This window comes from Dipteris shenzhenensis, chromosome 9, assembly GCF_047967505.1.
Source record: "Dipteris shenzhenensis isolate YYH24624 ecotype China chromosome 9, Dip_SZ_1.0, whole genome shotgun sequence".
Lineage (NCBI taxonomy): Eukaryota > Viridiplantae > Streptophyta > Polypodiopsida > Gleicheniales > Dipteridaceae > Dipteris > Dipteris shenzhenensis.
This window is the reverse complement of record NC_141604.1, coordinates 45,105,014-45,125,923: the sequence shown is the minus strand read 5'-3', so window position 1 is coordinate 45,125,923 and position 20,910 is coordinate 45,105,014. Positions and strand designations below refer to the sequence as shown.

At 40.7% G+C, this 20,910-nt stretch overlaps 1 protein-coding gene across 1 annotated transcript; it reads left to right on the top strand.

Annotated features, from left to right (window-relative positions):
- The first annotated feature begins 141 nt into the window (after positions 1 to 141).
- LOC147898707 (vacuolar protein sorting-associated protein 20 homolog 2-like) lies at positions 142 to 12,719 on the top strand. The gene is made up of 6 exons (XM_087378911.1): positions 142 to 268; positions 557 to 709; positions 869 to 1,021; positions 11,076 to 11,159; positions 11,538 to 11,844; positions 12,278 to 12,719. Exons 1-6 carry the CDS (start codon positions 167 to 169, stop codon positions 12,298 to 12,300), a joined length of 822 nt encoding a protein of 273 aa, XP_087235037.1. The 5' UTR covers positions 142 to 166; the 3' UTR covers positions 12,301 to 12,719.
- The last annotated feature ends 8,191 nt before the right edge of the window (positions 12,720 to 20,910 follow it).

The following is a 20,910-nucleotide window of genomic DNA, read 5'->3' as shown; positions in this document are numbered from 1 at the left end:
TACAAAACTAAACCGGTACTCGTTCCTGCTCCCTTTATACTTTGTTGGAAAAGTGCATACTTCCTCGTTTATCACTTACCATCTCATATTTACAGAGTCGATCAGCGGATCGGAGTCGTCATCTTTCCAATTTCTCCCGGAGTCGTCTTCTTTCCTGCTCGGGGACATGGGGAACCTCTTCAGCAAAAAGCCTAAAGTGACTGAAGTCGACCGCGCCATTCTGTCTTTGAAGACCCAGCGCCGAAAGCTTTCGCAATACCAGCAACAAGTGAATTCACTTTCCTCTCTGTTGTCTGTCGATTTCTTGCATCGCTCGATGTTCCTAGTAGTGTTAGACCAACGTCGACTTGCACAATTGGAAATTTCTCACAGCATGACGCTGAATCGTCGTCAGTGCGATCTTTTCTTTGCACGCATCGTGAAATTGATCTTTAAAGATTGGTTTCTAATATGTATCCTTTGATCTCCGATCTGCTACGCTATATTTCTTTTCAATCAGCGGCAAACGATCAGAGTTTAGCATCGCTATAATTCAGCCGTTTTGCTGATGTTGTAGGTGGAAACAGTCATAGAAAGAGAGAAAGAAATTGCAAGAGAATTGGTCAAGGAAAAAAAGCGCGATCGTGCCTTGCTGGCCTTGAAGAAGAAAAAAATGCAAGAAGAGCTTTTAAAGAATGTCGATGCTTGGTTGTTGAAAGTTGAACAACAGGTATAGGAGGATATTCGGGACCTGTGAACTTTGGTGCGATTTTCTTGAGAAAACTCAGCTCTGAGTTGTTTGTTCGAATGTTGTTGCATTAATTTTTTTTTCTGGAAAAGACAATTCAATAAAACAGACTTTTTCTTTTTGTGATGTTCTCGTTTGCAGCTGTCAGATATAGAGATATCAAGCAAGCAAAAGGCTGTTTTTGAGAGCCTTAAGACCGGACACAAAGCAATCAAGGACTTGCAGAGTGAAGTAAACATTGAGGATGTGCAGAAATTGATGGAAGAGACAGCTGAAGCTAAGGCGTATCAGGAGGTAATATTTGTACCGTGCATATCTGTGTCTGTTGAAAGGTCTGGACATGGATGGTGTGCTCCCAGGCGCTATAGCATGTGGAGTTGAAAAGTTGAAAAGAGATGGATACCTTAAGTTACAAATTTAGACAGTCATATTGAAATCACATAAAAACAACTCATACTGTCCATGTCTTCGAACCGACTAAATATATGAAAAAACATAGATGATGGATATTTCTTTCAGCATTTCAAATTGGTAACACAAAACAATTTGGCAAACTGCTCATAAAAGACAGACAAATTAGTCGTTCAATGCCATTCGCATGCTTTTCAACATCTCTGATGTGCGGGCAGCTAGTCCTTTTTGTTAAGGTTGGAGCATCTTGTACCAGACGTTTAATCCTTATATCTGCCTTGCTTGGTCTAATCATCGTTATTTGGTCTGAAATCTCACTGCTCAACCTCAGCATGATCACCCTCCTTCCACCAAGTGCGTCCAAGTAGTGACCTTGGTTCTGGCCAGAGGAACTTGATGGCAGCCTCCTCGATTCCCTTTGCCTTCCATTATTACTCTTTCCCTACAAGACAAATAGCGGGTTCATCATATGGTCCAGGGGCTTACTGACAAGCCAGTTTTAGGGCGCATTGTGGTCTCTCCCTACTCAATCAGAGGTTCATGATTTGGTCAATACATGGGGGGCTTGGCCTCACATGAGAAGCATAAAAAGGAAGTAAATAACTCCCATTACATCCCGGATTTAACTATGGTTAGCTTGTACCTAACCTATGTAAGGAAACCCCTAGGGCTAAGGGTCACGGATTCAACTCTAGTAGACCAAGGACTGGCTTAGTGGGCGTTGTATGTAGGTGCAGGTTAGGGTTAGGCTAATTATAGCCACTATATAAGCAAGACCATGCTGACTGTTTGGGCATTGATCACCATATGCCTGTTATCCTTGTGAAAGAGCTAGTCTATGTGGAGGACATCTTCGGGGCATGTCCTGGTGGTAGGGGATGCTAGGGCTCACTGACAGAGGCCTAGGCTCAGTGAAGATCCTGACCTTCAGCTTGGGGGTGGTGTGACCCATGTGAGTCCCAACACCTACGACCCTATGTTGCTATGTCCTAAATTTACATTGGTATCAATAGCTGGCCTCGAGTCATGGATTGCTGCACACATATTGCCTTTTAATGAGCAATTGGAGAAGAAGAAAACTACCTATTTAGAGCAATACAAAACCTAAATTGATGGGTGAGAGAGAGGAGCGCACTTGGCGCGTGGCTGAGACACTAGCCCTACAGGTGGCTCGAGGCTAGGAAAACAGGTCAAAGTCGTTTGAATCATGAATTGTCAGGAAGAACTAACAGAGGTTTTGGTGAGTCATGGATTGTGTCTAGAGTGTTTTTGCCAAAAAAAGCTTAGACTGCCTATAAAATCTTGGTTGCTAGAGCAAGTCACTTATGTTCCAAAAGGATGATTGGAGCCCCATTGCAGCAAGTAGCTATCTGATTGTGTCCCAGCTTGCTATGACTTTATCTCAGCCCCTTGTTGCTTGTTTCTGCTTAGACTCAACTGAGCTGCTAGATTAGTTCCATGGCTCACAACAGAAACCCAACTATGTGTGGTAGTGACTATAGGTACTTGGTCAATTTTATTCCTAGTTTGGAGTTGCAGATGCAAGATTATAAAGAAACTCTTTTGAAGGTTGACAGTAATTCTCATCTTATGTCTTTTGCATCTGGTTGGGAAACTTTTTGAGCTCAAGGATAAATAAGGGCCTTCACTGAGCATTTTGTAACTAGGGCTGAAATAAATTGGATGATTAAGGTCGGGTTATGAGGTTTTCTCATGTGTTTTACAGTATATTGATTATAACTTTTATTTATCTCTGTTTTTAAACTTGCAAGATGAAACTTCTTTTCAGTAAATGCTGAACTATTAAATGATATTTCAGATAAGAGAACTGCAAATCATGTAGTCAATATAAAGAACAATTATGCTGATGTATTTCCGTCCCAGCTACCATTTGGAGTGGTTCAATGCTGTGGGCCACACAATTGAGTCACTCTTTGATAGTCAACCACTCTCAATCAACCATATTGGTTTAGCCTGAAAGAAGAGGATGAAATCGCACATCAACTTCAGGAGTATCTCAAAGCTGGTCACAAGCAAGTCATCATGGGGAGCTCTAGTCCTCCTTAGCATCTTCTGCATGTGTGTAGACTATAACTGGTTGAATAAATTAACTGTTGAGAATAAATGTCTCCTTCCACGTGTAGATGACCTGATAGATCGCTTGCAATGGTGCGTACTTCACCAAAATCGATCTACGATAGGATATCAATAGATATGGTTTAAATCAAAAGATGTTCTGAAGACTAGTTTTTGGACTAGATATGGTCATTACAACTTTCTATAATCCCATCTGAACTTAATGCTCCATCAAGTTTTTTACAAATGATGAACGATTATTCGCCCCATATGTTGAAACGTTTTTAGTTGCATTTTTAGATGATACACTGGTTCACAATAAATCATTAGAAGAACATGAACGATACCTTTGACTTGTCATGGATATTCTAAGGCAAGAAAAGTTGGATGCCAAGGAATGAAAGTGTGCTTTCCGTAACTGTCAACTTTTTATCTTGTTTCTGTGATGAAATGATGGATGCAATAATTATGCTATTTGGGCAGCATTGTATTGGGATGGAATATCTGCAGCATGTGAATTTATTTAGTCTCAAATCAGGTATCGAAACTCCTAGTAGTATTTCACACTTTGAAATTTTGGAGACGTTATCTTTATGGCTTGTGAGAGCAAAAAAATTATTCAGGGCTCAAATGAGTGGAAATGAACTCTTTAGAAAGTTTGGAGACATCATCTTTATGGCTCAAAGTCACTCTTTGAAGCCAACCTAATCTTCAGGGTTGGGCAGATATTCCTCATTGGGTTAGAGGAGTTTGGAAGCATCATGTGATTGCTTGGAAATATATGAAAACATTAGGACAAAAGACCTTCAATTATGCAGGCATTGGTTGAGCCTTACACTGCTTGGAAAGCTAGCCATTCTTAGTAGCCCTTGTTGTTGCACTGATGGGACTTGTTGCTACTGCTGATATTGTCCTTCATACTGCTTTCTAAGGGAGTTTTTTTTTAAAAGGCACAAAATTGACTTTCTTCTTTTATCACATTGGAAATATCTGCTGAGTCAAAAAGCCTCTACATTAATTGCATTCCAGCCTCTCCTGCGAGTTCAGTCCTTGGAAGAAACCTCTCCAATGAATTCCTAAGAATGCTCATCATACTTGCTGCCTGCCATCTGATGTTGTCAACTGCTCTCATATCCACAAAAGCGCTGGTTGGTGAACAACTGCTTTGAACAGCTGTCTAATGAAGTCTGCTGCTAATTGCAGTGATCAATTCACCTTGGAGCTGTTGCTAATTGCAGTGATTAATTCTCCTCAAAGCTGCTTAGTGAACCAGATGAAGATGCCAGTTGCAGTGTTAAATCGAGTTACTCTCATTCTGGTAGGCCTTAGTTGGGTAAGGGTGATCAACAGAAGCTATTTTATTCGCTCAATCTAAGCCTTGTTGGCCACTCATCGGATCTCTTATATATATGACTATCACACGGTTAGATATCTGTTATGCACAAAATTGACTTTCTTCTTTTATCACATTGGAAATATCTGCTGAGTCAAAGCCTCTACATTAATTGCATTCCAGCCTCTCCTGCGAGCTCAATCCTTGGAAGAAACCTCTCCAATGAATTCCTAAGAATGCTCATCATACTTGCTGCCTGCCATCTGATGTTGTCAACTGCTCTCATATCCACAAAAACGTTGGTTGGTGAACAACTGCTTTGACCAGCTGTCTAATGAAGTCTGCTGCTAATTGCAGTGATCAATTCACCTTGGAGCTGTTGCTAATTGCAGTGATTAATTCTCCTCAAAGCTGCTTAGTGTTAAATCGAGTTACTCTCATTTTGGTAGGCCTTAGTTAGGTAAGAGTGATCAGCAGAAGCTATTTTATTCGCTCAATCTAAGCCCTATTGGCCACTCATCGGATCTCTTATATATCTGACTATCTCACGGTTAGATATCTGTTATGCAGTAAGCTCACTAGCACAGTTTATGGCAAATTCAAAACAGTCTCACTGGAATGCAGCCAAAAGAGTCTTGAGATACATCAGAGGTACAAGACAGTTTAGGATAGAATACGGAGGAAGTCATCCAAGGTTGCATGGATACTTTGACAGTGACTATGCCGAAGATCATGAGACCAAGAGATCCACACAGGGATATGCATTTTTCCTTGGTCAAGGTGCTATATCATGGTTGTCAAACAAACAACCAACTGTTTCTTTGTCTTCGACTGAAGCAGAATATAGAGCACTCATTACAGGTGCATGTGAGGCTATATGGCTCAGAAGACTATTATTAGAATTAGATTACTTTGATGAATCAAAGCCAACAACAATATACTGTGATAAGCAATTGGCTTAAGCATTGGCCAAGAATCCAGTATTCCTCAATTTGTAGTAAAGCAGAATAGTATATAATCAAATTCCATCGTAAGTTCTAAAATTAAGTCTACCTAAGAATTAATTAACTTGGACATATCTGAAGGGGCATGACTCACCCATGTTGAGCCCAGTCAAAAGTCTTGTGCACTCACTTTGTCAGACTGTTTGTTGCCTTCTTGACGTCAACCTTGAAGATGGTTTGTGTTCAATAAAATCAATCTGTGGGCCACTTCGTGTCCGCCAATTTGTGTTTCTTCTCTGTATAGTAATTAAATACTGATAAAGGGCCAAAAAAGAAGTGACTCAACCTACGTCACCAGCACCAAGCACTCTCAAGTAGCTTGGTAGAGGGGGGGTGTGATATAAGACACATGTTCTAACTATCTAGTAGACAATCTGTCCCTTCTATAAGAGCTCACAACTGGTGGTCTGCCTACCAGCCTAGCTATGCTCCGACAAATAGAAGCTTTTAGAGGAGATGGATATGATAAGCACCTTGACAATGATGAGGGCTTGATGCACAATCATGTTAAGGACATTAGGGAGATGACATCCTTCTACAGCCACCTTTTTTGTGTGCAGGACTCCACGCACTAGATAGAGACTACACTTGAGAAGATATGGGCCCAGATCTTGTTGCACATGGTGTAAATTGCACCATAGAGATAGGGTTCATGGGAAAAACCCTAAATCTAGCCCTAAGGGGTGAACATGTATATATATTTCAGTTTCTCTGTAATCATGTAGTGTACAGTTAGTTAGTCACCTTGTGCACTCCTCTCTCTCACACTCTCTCCGCCTCCTCCGACATGGTATAAGAGCCTATGGTGCTTGATCTACTCCTTCAGTGAGTGAGTGTAAGCCCTCCATCATGCCCTCAATTGTTGAGGCATCTTCTACATCTTGCAAGTCATTTTTGTAGTTTAGATCTTCCTCTTTGTTTTGGTTCAAAAAGCTCAGATTTGAATGTTTCTCCTTTCTTGAGTTCGTGCAAGTTTGTGCCTATGAGTTTTCTGAGAAAGAGAGAAAGAAGAAAGAGAAATGTTGCCACTTTAGCCCTCGTTTGGCATTGTAGGCCAGTTAGGATTGAGTTAGGACATTTGATCCACGTGGGACTCTTAGGACATCTATTTAGGACACTTGATCCACCTAGGCCATTAGGGTGTACTTGGGTCTATATGACCCCTCACTTGTACTTTTATTATCATTTGCAATTACACTGTATTGCATTCTCAACTTGTTGTCTTCCATTCAATTGCATCCAAAAGTAGTATTGGAGCAACTTCTCAAACCCCCCCCCCCCACCACACACACTCCCCCCTCTCTCCCCCTCCTGTCTTGTATCTGCGGCCTATACCACTCTTTCAGCTCAGCTGCAACTCAACTTGTAGCTCGTCACTTCCTAGAGCATAACTGCGACCTCACATTCAGCTCAGTGACCTGCTCAGGCAGTCCCCTAACCTTGACATAGCCCTAAATCTAGCCCTAAGGGGTGAACATGTATATATATTTCAGTTTCTCTGTAATCGTGTAGTGTACAATTAGTTAGTCACCTTGTGCACTCCTCTCTCTCACACTCTCTCCGCCTCCTCTGACATGGTATAAGAGCCTATGGTGCTTGATCTACTCCTTCAGTGAGTGAGTGTAAGCCCTCCATCATGTCTTCAATTGTTGAGGCATCTTCTACATCTTGCAAGTCATTTTTGTAGTTTAGATCTTCCTCTTTGTTTTGGTTCAAAAAGCTCAGATTTGAATGTTTCTCCTTTCTTGAGTTTGTGAAAGTTTGTGCCTCTGTGAGTTTTTTGAGAAAGAAAGAAAGAAGAAAGAGAAATGTTGCTACTTTAGCCCTCGTTTGGCATGGTAGGCCAATTAGGATTGAGGTAGGACATTTGATCCACGTGGGACTCCTAGGACATTTATTTAGGACACTTGGTCCACCTAGGCCACTAGAGTGTACTTGGGTCTATATGACGCCTCACTTGTACTTTTATTATCCATTTGCAATTACACTCCATTGCATTCTCAACTTGTTGTCTTTCATTCGATTGCATCCAAAAGTAGTATCGGAGCAACTTCTCAACCCCCCCCCCCCCCCCCTCCGCCACTCCCCCTCCTGGCTTGTATCAGCGCAGCTGCAACTCAACTTGTAGTTCGTCACTTCCTAGAGCATAACAGCGACCTCGCATTCAGCTCAGTGACCTGCTTAGGCAGTCCCATAACCTTGACATAGCTCTCGTGACCACTTCTTGGCTCCATTGAGGTGTTGGATGCCTTGCCTACAACGTGACTTGCATCCCAACACTCCTGCAACAGATCTATCGCCATTTTGTTGAAGTCACGACTTCATATGACTTCACATGGAGGTCCAATCTACTACTCAGTCTACGCCATTCAGCTGATACAACTTTGCAGCTTGTGGAAGCTCTACAGCCTGCTGTGACTAGAGTTAGCTCTCACAGGGTCTTTTGAATTGCAGTTTCGTCTCAAAATAAACTTTCAGACAATCGCGCCATCTTAGTAAATCTGTCTGTACACATTTCGCCTTTGCATCTGTACGGACATCCGATCAGTCCGTACGACTGTACGAACCTGCATTGTCTGTACTCCTGCTTGCTGTCCGCACACTTTCTGGCAGGTATCAGTCCGCACAGTCTGAATTTCGGCATGTTCCCAAGCACATTTTCTTTCCAGCTCAGTTGACGTCAGTAGCAAACTCTTTTCCAGCTCCCATTTGCTGTTTGCAGCTTGCATTTGTAGATTAGAGAATCGGGGTTCAATTGAATTTGCCCTCTTTTTGGCTCCTTTGCCCTCCACAAATTTGGGGCTTGTGCCAAATTTGCATTCAGAATTTGCTGTAAATACATGGTAAGGCCTTGCACACCCTTATTCTTCACATTGGATTGTCAAAATTTGGGCTTTTTCTCCCATTGCCTTGCATTGGCCTCTGTAATGTGGGGATTCTCCTTTTCAAGTACCCTTGAGCAGTCTTGAGCAGATTTTGCCCTTGATGTAGTGGCTGGACAGGATTTTGTTGGACAGACATTTGCAGTCAGCTTTTGCAAGGCAGATTTGTGCATTTGGCTTGGTGTTGAGCAGCCATTCAGGCATTCACATTTGCAGACACTTTGCATGTCATTTTTGCCTGACATTTGCAGATTTGCAGTCAGATTTTTTGGGCAGCAAGATCATTACAGTGATGGCCTTGATGCTTTGATATTTGCAGAGCACATTACTTTTTGGTGATTTTTGCAATGGCAAGCAATGATTTGCTTGGAATGCTTTCAATTGAAGACAAGCTTGATGGCACCAACTATTCTATATGATTACACATGGTGCGGCACTTGTTTGCTGCCAATAATTTTTGAGGTATTGTTGCAGGATCAGAGGTCAGACCTACCTCTGAGGCAAAGGCACTTGCTGTCACCACCACTTCCATGGGTGGTGCTACTGTTTCTACATTTGGATTATCTACTACTATTGTTGTAGTGTCTCCAACATCGCTTCTAGTTCGAGGATTGTAAGCCTGGCTTCCGTTTCTCCGCAGAGGATGGGAGTGATGCTACTCTATCAGTAGGCTGTTGGTTGCCTTATCTATTTATGTCACACTACGCCTGATCTACAATATGCGGTTTCTCAGCTAAGCAGGTTCATGTACAAGCCAAATACATTGCATTGGCAGGTAGTGAAACGTGTTTTCTGATTCATGAAAGGTACACAGCATATGGGACTGTTATATGATGATAAGTCTTCATTGGTTATGCCTGCTTTTAACTGGGCTGGTTGTTACGACATGCGGGTGTCTCACAATGGCAACTGTTCCATGCTTGGCTCTTCATGCATTTCTTGGTTCAGAAAGAGGCAGCCTACAACTGCTACTTCTGGCTGTGAAGCTGTGCTTAACTATGAAGCTGAGTACATGGCAGCTTTTACAGGTAATGTGGAGTGTATCTAGCTTCGTAAGCTACTTGTGGATCTTTATGTCTGCCTCCAATTGCTACTTCCAGCTGTGAAGCTGAGTACATGGCAGCTTTTAGAGCTACTATGGAGTGTGTCTGGCTTTGTTAGCTACTTTGTGGATCTTGATGTCTGCCATGTACATTGACAACTAGGGTGCTTTGGCCATTGTGTGTAATCTTGTGTTTCATGCACATACCAAGCACATTGGGGTTTAGTATCAGTATGCTTGAGAGCAACTGTTGGCTAGAGATATGCAGTTGTCCTATGTTCCGACGGAGGATAACTTAGCAGATCTTTACTCTGACTTAGTTTCGAAGCTTTGGTCAGTTGCCCATTTTAAATGTTGGTTTAGTGGTTGTTTAGGGCTTTCTTATGTGTTGTTAGGGTTAGGCTTTTGTCCTCTTTGTGGAGATTCTAAGTGCTTTTGTCTTTTGCTGGCTATTTCTCTGTAGAGATGGCAACTCTATTTGTCTCTTAGTACTACCCTTTGATCAAGTTGACCATGTTGACAAGTGGTTGGTGATAGGATTAGTGGTAGTTTATGTAATTGTAATGAGTTTTAAGTTTAGTTTTTTGTCTCTTTGTGAGGGTCTTAATTGACTTTTTCACTTTATGTGGATTAAGTTTTTGGCCTTAAATGAGGGTAGTGAATTAGTGTCTTTTAGCTTGTATGACACCAAATTTGCCACATCCCCACTCATCCATCCCCCCTTTCACCTCTTTTCTCTCCTCTCTTTCACTCATCTACCTTTCCCCATATTCATTCACCTTGAGTTGATTTTTCTCTTTCCCTTTCCTTCTGATTTACACTTTTCTTACAAGTTATTTGGAAATATTTATCGAGCTACTTTATACTTATGCCTACAATCCAAAAGGTAGGGCTTAGTGGGATTCCCACCTTGTTACTTGGAGCAATGCTAAACAAGCTTTGTTTTTTAGTTTTGGTGCGTTTGTCATCTCCACACTAGATAAGGGCACTAGAATGCTCACAACAAGAGTGAAAGAGGAGCCACGACTTGTAGGCAACATATAAGAATATTTTATTTCACACTAAATATATTTTATACAAAACTATTAATTGATAAAAAATAATATATTTTGATTTTGTATGAAAATTTGTACAAAATGGAAACTAATACGGGAACCCTTGCACGCCCCCCCCCCCCAAAAAAAAAAAAAAACCAACCGTGCATATACATTATTCGAATTTCTCAAATAAATTGGAATCTCATATAATGAATAGAGCAACCTAAATCCTTAGAGGTCTTCAAGGTTCCGAGAGAGCACTACGATTTGGCCCTGTTCTTTTACTATGGTTTGGGAGCAACCAAAGAAATTTCATTCAGAAGCAATGGTGCTATCCCTTTCTGAGGCAGTACCATATGTCAGAACTTTGGGATTTTTTTACATGAAATATTGATCTATATTAAGGGTATAACAATATAATCAATCAAGGTAACATCTTCTGGTAAGTGTTAACAGATTTTATTTGGATTTTTTGGAGATATAGTTTTGATGACAACTGCTGCCATCGTTTATTTGATTATGTCAACTTTTTTGGCATATGTATAACACGTGCTTGGATACAGGAAATCAATGCTGTTCTTGGGGAGCGTCTTTCGGCTGAGGATGAAGAGGAAGTGCTGGCGGAGTTTGATCAGTTGGAGATAAAGGTTAGTTTTTAAAATAACTGGTTAAGATGCTTTAACGACTTACTATAGTCAATGAGTTTCCTCTTTTTTTTTGGGGTTCCTCTCGCTGCCTTTCAATTCCAACCTTTCCCCCTTGCTTTCGGATTCATTTAGACACTTTCAGGGACTCTTTTTCCAAGTAACTGGAGGGACTCTTTCCTGTCAGTTCTTGCATAGCAATGTCATCGCTTCTTTAGTATTGGTTCATAGTTTGTACTTTCAAATCTTTGAACCTTTCTTGCTGTCTTATCAACTATGGATCAATTCCATGTTTGTTAACTTTTGAAGGTCAATTTCTGCATCAGGATGGGTTGTTTGAATTGATTCCTTGAATATAATATAATTTGTACATATTTACAGATGGCACTTGAAGGTTTGCCAGAGGCACCCATACCAGTTGTTTCTGTTGAAAAGCTAGAGGAAGAGAGAGAGAAAGAGCACTTCCCTGTTTCACAAAAGCAGATCACAAAACAAGCAATTGCAGAGCTAGCAGAAGTGCCTGTCGTAAGCTCTGAAGACCAAAAAATACCAGCAAATACACAAAGCAAGGTGGAAGAGATTCTCGATCTTCCACAGGCTCCAACCAAGACACCATCAGTGGCTATGAGTGTAGATACTGAAGCTGATGGAGACAAAGAGCCGTCATCAAGGGCAAGTAATGAAGGAGGTGATTTCTCTCTCTCTCTCTCTCTCTCTCTCTCTCTGGCTGTCTATCTGGCTCATATCTTGTCCCAGAAAGTATTCCGATCTGCTAAATCAAATATGCCTGTGTAATACTTTGTTTCCCACCATACTTTTCCTTGTCTTCTTCTTGTTTATACCAAAAGCAAATGAATGTTAATGCTCTGCATTTTTATGCATGTAGACCACGTAATTCACGTGGATGATGCTTTTTTTTTTTGGGGGGGGGGGTTGGGGTTTACATTTTTTCACAACATGAGGTTGTTGTGGTCCTTGATGACCTCGAGTTTGTGTCTTTGGGCTGTTAAGCCCTAGTAGTTTCTGCAGGGCGTCCACCTGCAAATGCAAATCGTTGCAAGCATATATTAATTAATCTATTTACTTGAAATTGTTGTAATAGTTGATCGTTGACATTGCAGAACGGGAGCTTATAGCAGCATGATTGCAAGCCCGTTGGTCTTTCCAAGAATGTCAAGTGCACAAGTGAAGTTCATCTTAGCAATGCAGAGCAAATGATTTATGCATTCAATAAATTATGAGGGATGATTGAATACAAATGTATCAGAATGCATACGAGGAACTACCGCAAATGCTTTTTTGTGGCATGATCTATAGATTCAGCATCAAGAATTGCTTGTAAGTTGTTCTCTGATGGCAATCTTGAAGAAAATGTTATGGTGTCTTCGTTGTGGCCTGCCACTTCAAACGTTAGTGTCCTTTAATGTGTCATTAAAATATTAGAAGAGCAGCAGGCATTTTTTGGGACACTTGCTTCTGTTCTGATTTAAAAGCGCAAAACAAAGATCTGTTTCTTATTTTGCTGTAGACCTGAAGATACAATCCAGATAATGATATGGCAAATGGCAACAATAATTTTGTCATTATGATGCTTGGTGCCTGATGGTTAGTGGGTGGGTCTCTCTCTCTCTCTCTCTCTCTCTCATGCAGGCATGTTCACAAGCAAGTCTCTTTCTACTCATTATCATTGTGTAATTTTTTGTCAACTGCCATTGTATATTATGAATAATCTATGTATGATATGAATGCCACAAAAACAATGGGCAATCATGCAGAGTCCCAGCAAATCGCAACTCGTGTTAATTGCCCATGCCCATGCCTTTGATGGAAACCCACTTCTAAAGTGCAAGTAAGCTAAGCGACACCTAACTACCATATATGTTATGCACCAACTAAGAAAAAGAGACTTGGGACATTGATAAATTAAAATCCTAAAAATAGAGAGAGCATAAAGGCATGGTGCATTTTTGAAGGTGCTTCAACAACTTTCATAATGTAAGATGTAGAGCTAAATAAGAAGGAAAGTAGATTGGTAAATCATTCATGGCATGGATGAAAATCAAATGGCCATGAGGCTGTAATGCCAACCTTCACTTGAAATGTTGAGTGTGATGGTTTATGCAACCTTGTCCTAGCTTGTAGAAAATGAGTTTGATGGACATGCCGTGAGGGATGTTGAAAAGGGTGGAACTTATACATGTGTCATGCATGAATGAATAAAGTTTTAATAAGAAAAAGGAGGGTCGTGACAACCAAAAACAAGGGCTTCATCTGTGTTGTATTGTCTACTTTAGGCTTGAGAAGTGAAGTCTACTTGAAATGGTAAGGGCACCAAAGAGACATGTTCTCTTTGCCAACAAAAGTGGCATAGAAATGTCTTTAGTCTCTTTGAATGCTACATTTTGTTAGAATGGTCAATGCCCTATTTGCAATCTCATATGGCTTGGCTAGGAGGGAATAAATGACAATCTAGGATGTGTAAATCCAAGTTGGGGTTTGGATGAAAGACACATGTCAACTTAGGACTATGCACATGTGTCCATTTGTTTGTTTGTTGTCTCATGAATAATATTGGCTGAGCAAAGGGCTATGCAATCCATGTGGGAGTGCTCTTTTGAGGCTTACTTAGGTTTAGGTCTAAGTTGTTGGGTAGGGCCTTTACGCGGGACCAATTTAAGGGCCTTTTGGAAATTCATGAAAGAAGAGTATCCTTTTGTTTTCCAATGCCTAGCCTCCTCTATGAGAGCTCAAAGAGTGAAGATATGGCCCAAGGTGGAGTGGTCCTAGCTAGATTGACCTTGTTTAAAACTTGCTTAGCCCACTGGTCTCAAACTTTCCCACGCTACATGTTTGTTAATGTGTGTTTGCAAAGTTGCCCATAGACTTTGGTCGTCAGATGACCTATCATAATGGTATGCTAATTCTTTGAGTTTATGGGGTCTCTTACTTTGTGGATTGGGATGATGGTGTTGATGGTCCAATCTATAAGAAAGCGCTTGCAAAAAATTCAAGTTTCTTCGATTTTTCCTTTTGATATACGTCTTTGGCATCCATGATTCATGGTTTTGCTTAATGGCTCACAACTTGTGATTTTGAAAATTCATGTATGATTGATAATTGGAAATTCATATATTGTTGAAATACTGTGGAGTTTTCTGTTTGAAAGCCTTATCAATTGTTTTGTCTTATTGGAATCCATAAGCGAAGTGGATATTGGGGTTGTTTAGATTGCATGGTATTTTTATCATTAATTCCATTAACAAATCGAGGGGGTAGCTTTTTAGCGGTATTTAATGCTTTTTAAAAGCCTTTAAAATGAGGCAGCCATTGCACTAGTAGATGCAACAAAACCTCTATTCTCTAGCATCGCTAGTTAAAGAAAAAGTCTATCTTGTCATTGAAGTTCATATGTTTCTTGGGCATAAAATCATCATATCACATGGGAATAAGGATAAATGAGAGACATGGAAAATGAAAGAGGGGATGGGAAAGGGAATCAAATGGACAAGGGGCATTTAGAAGGGATTGGGGAGAAGGGGATTCAATAGGGGATGGGAGGGATGAGGGGAAGGGGATGGGAGCGGATGAGGGAATTTAGAATGAGATGGAGGACATGGGGAAACATGAGGGGATGTTGAAAATGGGAAATGGGAACGGGATGAGGATATACTATATACAAGGCATCTGAAAGCAAGATGCTCCTCCGACTTGATCTCTAGTCGATCACATAAAGTACAGATATGGACCTCTCTAGGTTTGCCCTCATCTCGTCCACTATTGATGCAAAGTCGATGTGATGAGACGCAGAAGTACCCGATTGATATCCTCTAGGAGTGGAGGAGATTGGATCCACATCTACCCTTCCACTGAAATCCGTAGGCAACGGTCATTGTAGAAGCTAAGTTTCACAAGAAGCTCACTAGGTGCCAACTAGGTTCTGAATGTGTGTACATGTAAAAGGCCTTCTGGGGATAACCTAGTTCACCTCATGGTATGTAAGTGGGATGGACGGGGCCTCAATGCTATACTGGAAGGGGGGTAATTTGTCTATGTGGAGCCCCACACTCTCATACCAATGCCCCTAATCGCCCTCAACTGCCAAAGCCATGGATGAAGATAGGTCCAGCCATAGTAGCTTGTGGGCGGTAGCCTAAGTGCACAAGCCGTACTTGCTAACGCATTAGATATACATGGTAGCTTGGAATGCTGGCTATAATGAGGAAGCTTTGAAATCAGTTAGGACTATCTAATGCAAGGATAAGGCTTACTGCAGACCATCCATCAAAGCCGAGAACCTAGGGCCTCTCCTCTTGGGCCCAACTTGTCTCTGAGATATCTATCCCCCAACAAGGGAGAGGGAGAGGGAGTGGGAGAGGAAGAAGGAAGAAGGAAATGGGATAGGCAACAAGGGAGAGGGTGCATTTCCTAAAAGATAAACCATATATGGAAATATGATCGAGGATAGCGAGAGAGAGAGAGAGAGAGGGGGGGGGGGGGTAGGGGAGGGAGGGAGGGAGAGGAAAGTGACATACCATGTTGTTGGAAACATCAAGTAAAAACGGTTGAGCCTCTAAGCGAAAGAGCATGTGTGGGAGGGAGAAGAAGGCTCTAAGGAAGGGATTTGACAAATAGGGGTAGAGGGATTATAAGAAATGTTGGTAGGAGATCTACCAAGATGAAAGGAATAATTAAAATAGAGAGAGAACATGGAGTTTGAAAATATGTATGTGTGTCATAATAAGCATTAGTATAAGCTTAAAAAATTCAAGGTTTTGACACTAACAATGACTCCTATTCTGGTGCTAGTAGCCTTTTTATGTAAAGAAATCATAAAAACTGATTCTATCCATGCCTCAATTGAATGAAAAATGGGAAAGAATGCTCATGTGGCCTTCCACAAATGTCAATTCCAATAGGATTCATTGCCTTTTGCACTTGTCCAACTCAAGGTCCTTTACCCACTCTGTTTCGCCAATCCAATGAAAAAAGTCACTAAAGGTGTGGATACTATGAAAAATGATCATCTATGGTTGAATTATAGGGGAAAATGGAATCCAATGCTTATGTGATCTTTCCAAAATTTGAATCCCATCAAGTGGAAGGGCCTTGTGCACTTATTGGGCAACTCGAGGTCCTCCACCCACAAGTTTATTGATCTATTGAAAAAAGGCTCGGTGGATATTGAAAATCGGCGACCCATGGTTGAATTTGAGAAAAAGTTGGAATCCAATCATTATGAGGCATTTCCAGAAGCTTGGATCCATCACGTGAGGGACTTGCAACTTGTTGCTAGCCTCAAGGGCCTTTATCCACTTGGGTGGGCCATTAGAGTGGAAAATGGCTCCAAAGGGGTAGAAAGTGTGAAAGAAGGCCCTCCATCATTGAATTAAAGGTGAGATTGAACCCAATTCTTATTATTTCTTTCCTCCATCTCAATTCCATCAAGTGGAAGGCACCTGCACACTTGTCTGAAGGCCCTTTACTCAATTGGATTGGCCATTAGAGTGAAAAATGACTCCTTTGAAAAAGAAAGTGTGAAAAAAGATGCTCCATCGAAAATTCAAAACAATGCTTGTGTGGTTCCCTCACATTATTAATCCCATTAAGGTTAAGGGTATTCAAGTTTTTTCCTTACCTAATTCCCTTTACCCACTTGAGTTCGCCAATCTAGCAAAAAATAGCTACTTTGCTATAAAAAATGTAAAACGTGACCATCCATGGTTGAATTAGAGGGGCAATTGGAATCCAATACTTATTTGGCATTTCCACAAGCTCAATCCCATTAATTGGAAGGGTATTTGGCACCTAAAGATATTTTACCCACTCACATTTGTGATTGGATTGAAAAAGGGCTCCTTTGGTGTTAAAAGTTTGAAAAGAGTCACTCTAAGGTTGAACTTGTGGGAAAAGTGGAATCCAATGTTTATATGGACCTATCCACAAACTCATTCCCATTAATTGGAAGGATATTTTGCAATTATTTCCCAATTTGAGGCCCTGTTATGCACTATGATTAGCAAACCCAATGACAAATGTCTCCTTTGGTATAGAAAATGTGAAAAAATACACTCTTATGTTGAATTACACAGGAAAGTGAAATCCAATGCTTATGTGGACTTCCCACAAACTCAATATCATCAAGTAAAATCTCATTGTGCATGACACTAGACACTTTATCCACTCAACTTAGCCAATCCAGTGAAAAACTACCCATTTGGTATAAAAACTATGAAACAAGACAATCTAGAGTTGATTTATCGAGGCAAGTGGAATCCAATGGTTATGTAGCTGTCCCAAAAGATTAGTCCCATCAAGTGTAAGGATCTTGAACATGCAAGGCCATTTACCCACTCAAGTTGGCCAAATCTAGTGAAAATCATCTCCTTTGGTATATACAATGTGAAAAATGACACTCGATAGTTGAATTATAGGGCCACATGAAACCCACGTGTTTGTGGCATTTCCAAAAGTTCATCCCCATTAATCGGAAGGGGCTTGCACACTCCTTTGTGACTTGATTCCATTCACACACTGATGTCATTCATGCAAGAAAAGATGGCTCCAAAGGTGTATAAAGTGTAAGAAAAGACCCTCCATGGTGGAATTAGAGGTGTAGATAGATTCCAAAGGGTCAAAAGTGTAACAAACACCCTCCATGGTTGAATTAGAGGTACATATAGATTCCAATGCATATGTGAACTTTCTATAAGATTAATATCGTGAAGAAGAAAAACCCAGTGCACTCATTGGACAACTCAAGTCTCTTTACCTACCCTTTTAGGCTGAACCATTAGAAACATAGCTCTAATCCTTTAGTAAGAAAAGTGTGACATAATCCCATTGTCATGGTTATTTTAGGGAGGGAGGTGCAAATGGGTTCTTAAATGTAAATGGGGCCAATAGTTTTTTAAAGATGAGGGCAAGGGTTTGAGTAGAAAAGGTTAAGAAATCATTTTTTTTGCAAATGTGTTGGTGCTTATAATAGTATTTTTGGAATTTATATATCGAAAATTTTAAATGCTTATCATGATGCTTATATCAACTCTAACAAAACTTTAGAATAAAATTAGACACTTATATAAATTCTTTATGTTTTTTCACTTGGTTCCAAGAAATGCTTGAACCAAAGGTGTGTTTGAGGGGAGAGGCAAAGGGGGCTGAGGAAAAGGATGAGAGGATGAGAGTAAAAAGGAATATTAGGAAGGGAAAATGGAATCTTAGAGGGGGAAGGGAGTAGAGAGGAAGAGGTAAATGGGAGGGGGAAGGGCAGATGGAGAGAAAAAAAGAAACAGGAAATGAAAGACAAAATACAATAGACCCATAGGCTTTTGAGATTGAAGAAATTGGACACAATAACACTAAGGTTGAAGCCACTCAAGAGGAGGACCACACTCGTGAATTAAAAAAGAAAACGGGTGAACCCAATGTGATTTTGACTTCTCTTATCACTTGCTTTTTCATCTCTTCTATTTATATACTAATCATCTTATCAACTATGGAATTACTTAATCTAGCAATTGCTTCTAGGATGTCATATTTTTGTTCGACCTCCTGGACACTCCGTTTGAGTCTGTGAAGTTTAGGTTTTAGTCCCTTTTTTTTTGGCCCAACAGGAGGACTTGCTACAAAGCAACAAAATATCTCATTTTGCTTGGTGTTAGACAATGAAGGTGGGAGGCCAATGTAGCAATGAAGGACAATGTATTGGTCTTCTGGTAATTAGCTTTCCCTTTTCTACCACCCTCACAGTGCATATTGGACAAGCTATTACCATGGTCTACACAACTCAAGGCCTAACTAGAGAATTAATGTGGATCAGGACCTCGTATGCACGAATACATAACCTTCCTATCTAATCTACAAAACCTTCCCCTAACTTTCCTATCTAATCTACTTGTTGGAGAATGCCAGGGTCATTGCTAGAGCCCAAAGCAATTTGCTAGTCAAATTATGTTGTTAGCTAGTATTGTCAAATACTATTGTTGATTGGAGAAAGCTCATAATCTGCCACATGCTACACTTGTTCCTATTTTTTGTGGATAAACTCACACAAGTGGTAGATTCTTATTGGTGTAGGTCACCAGTAGCCAATCTCATAGTAGCTAGGCCAATCACTAGAGGTTGAGGTATTAAGTTGGAATTTCATGTTTGGTCTCTACTTTAGGCTATCCTTTAGGTCACGTCATTTCTCCATGGGTAGGGTACTAACCCCCTATCTTTTCATAGTCCTTGACGGGTGACTCATGTGTCATGGGAATCTTATCAAAATGCCACATATGTGTCACTCATACAGCTCTCGGGTTGTCGCAATCATGAATCCACAATGAGAAGAAGGAGGCCTCCTCTTCCCTCCCTCTCCTCTTCTGAAAAGCTATGTAAAAACTCCTCCCATGAAATTTAATGCTACAAAACATGTTGAAAATTATATTGGACGCTTCAAACATTCTGAAATACAAAGAAGCAGATATGAGACATCTTGAAACCACCCATGAAACACCCGTGGGGACCCCTCAAGGGCTATATTGACTTTGACCCTCTCTGAAACATAGCACATGATGAAAAATATATGCGAGGTATAATACATGTTGCTTGGGTGTAGCAACGTGTGACTGAGCACTTCTTCTTTCATTGTGATTTGTCCCTTGAGGATTTCTCCATCATATTTTCACTTAGATGAATTGCAATCTTAATGAGAGAGAGAAGGAGATAGTGAGCAAGGGAAGGGAAGGGAGAACGTGGCATTCACAAGAGGCAAGAGAAGGAATACAAGTGTGGGAATCATTGCAATAAGTAGTCATGAAACTTCAAATCACATAAGACTATGAGGAAATGTAGCAATAATTGTGCATTAATAATTCTCTCATGAGGTTCACATCATGAATTTAGGTGCCTTATCCTAGTAATGTAGTCACAAAGGGATTCAAAATAATTATGTTTAACCTCATATAGCTGATTGATTGGGCTCCGCTTGGGTCCATTGGGGGCAAACTCTATTGTAAATGACATGCAATGTATCCCAATTAATCTTCTCCTTGGGGTTCAGAGCCCTGAATTAATATTCTCCTCGAGGTTCAGAGCCTTGAATAAATATGTCACAATGAATCTTCTCCTTGGGGTTTAGGGCCCTAAAATGTCATTTGATCTTGCTATCTAGACTCAAACCAAAAGCATTGACCATATCTAGGTCTCCAATATCACCGACTAATTTGCAAATCTATTCAAATCTTTCCACATGGAATACTAGGTCCCCTTCACCTAAGAATTTGGTGATTAACTCTAAGATTGTGACTAGTTTACTCCTTGAAAGATTTGATTCCCTCCCTATAAATGTTGGAGGTGTGGCTCCCCTTCCTAATGCTTGCAATTAGATTTTGATAGCCTCATCTGAACGTACGGCCTGTGTAGTAGGAGGGTTTGGTGGATATGGTGACCCGACTCTATACATGAGGTTCCAAAAGTTGGATTGCTAGAAAAACCTGGGGTTTGTAGAACCTAACCCCCTAGGAATTATAATTATTGCCCAAGACTGATCTAGCCTAATGAATTGTATTGGAGGTCCCCCAAAGATCGAAATATTTGCATTGGACATAGATCTATATGGAGTAGGCGATGGATATCGAATGTCTTCCAACCCAAGCTAGATATGGTGGGGCTTGGGACATTGGGAATTCGGGCAACGAGTTTTCTATTGGCTTGTTTGGGTCATCCATTTGTCCTTCTTAGCCTTGAGGTTGATAGTTTTGTGGTACTTGGG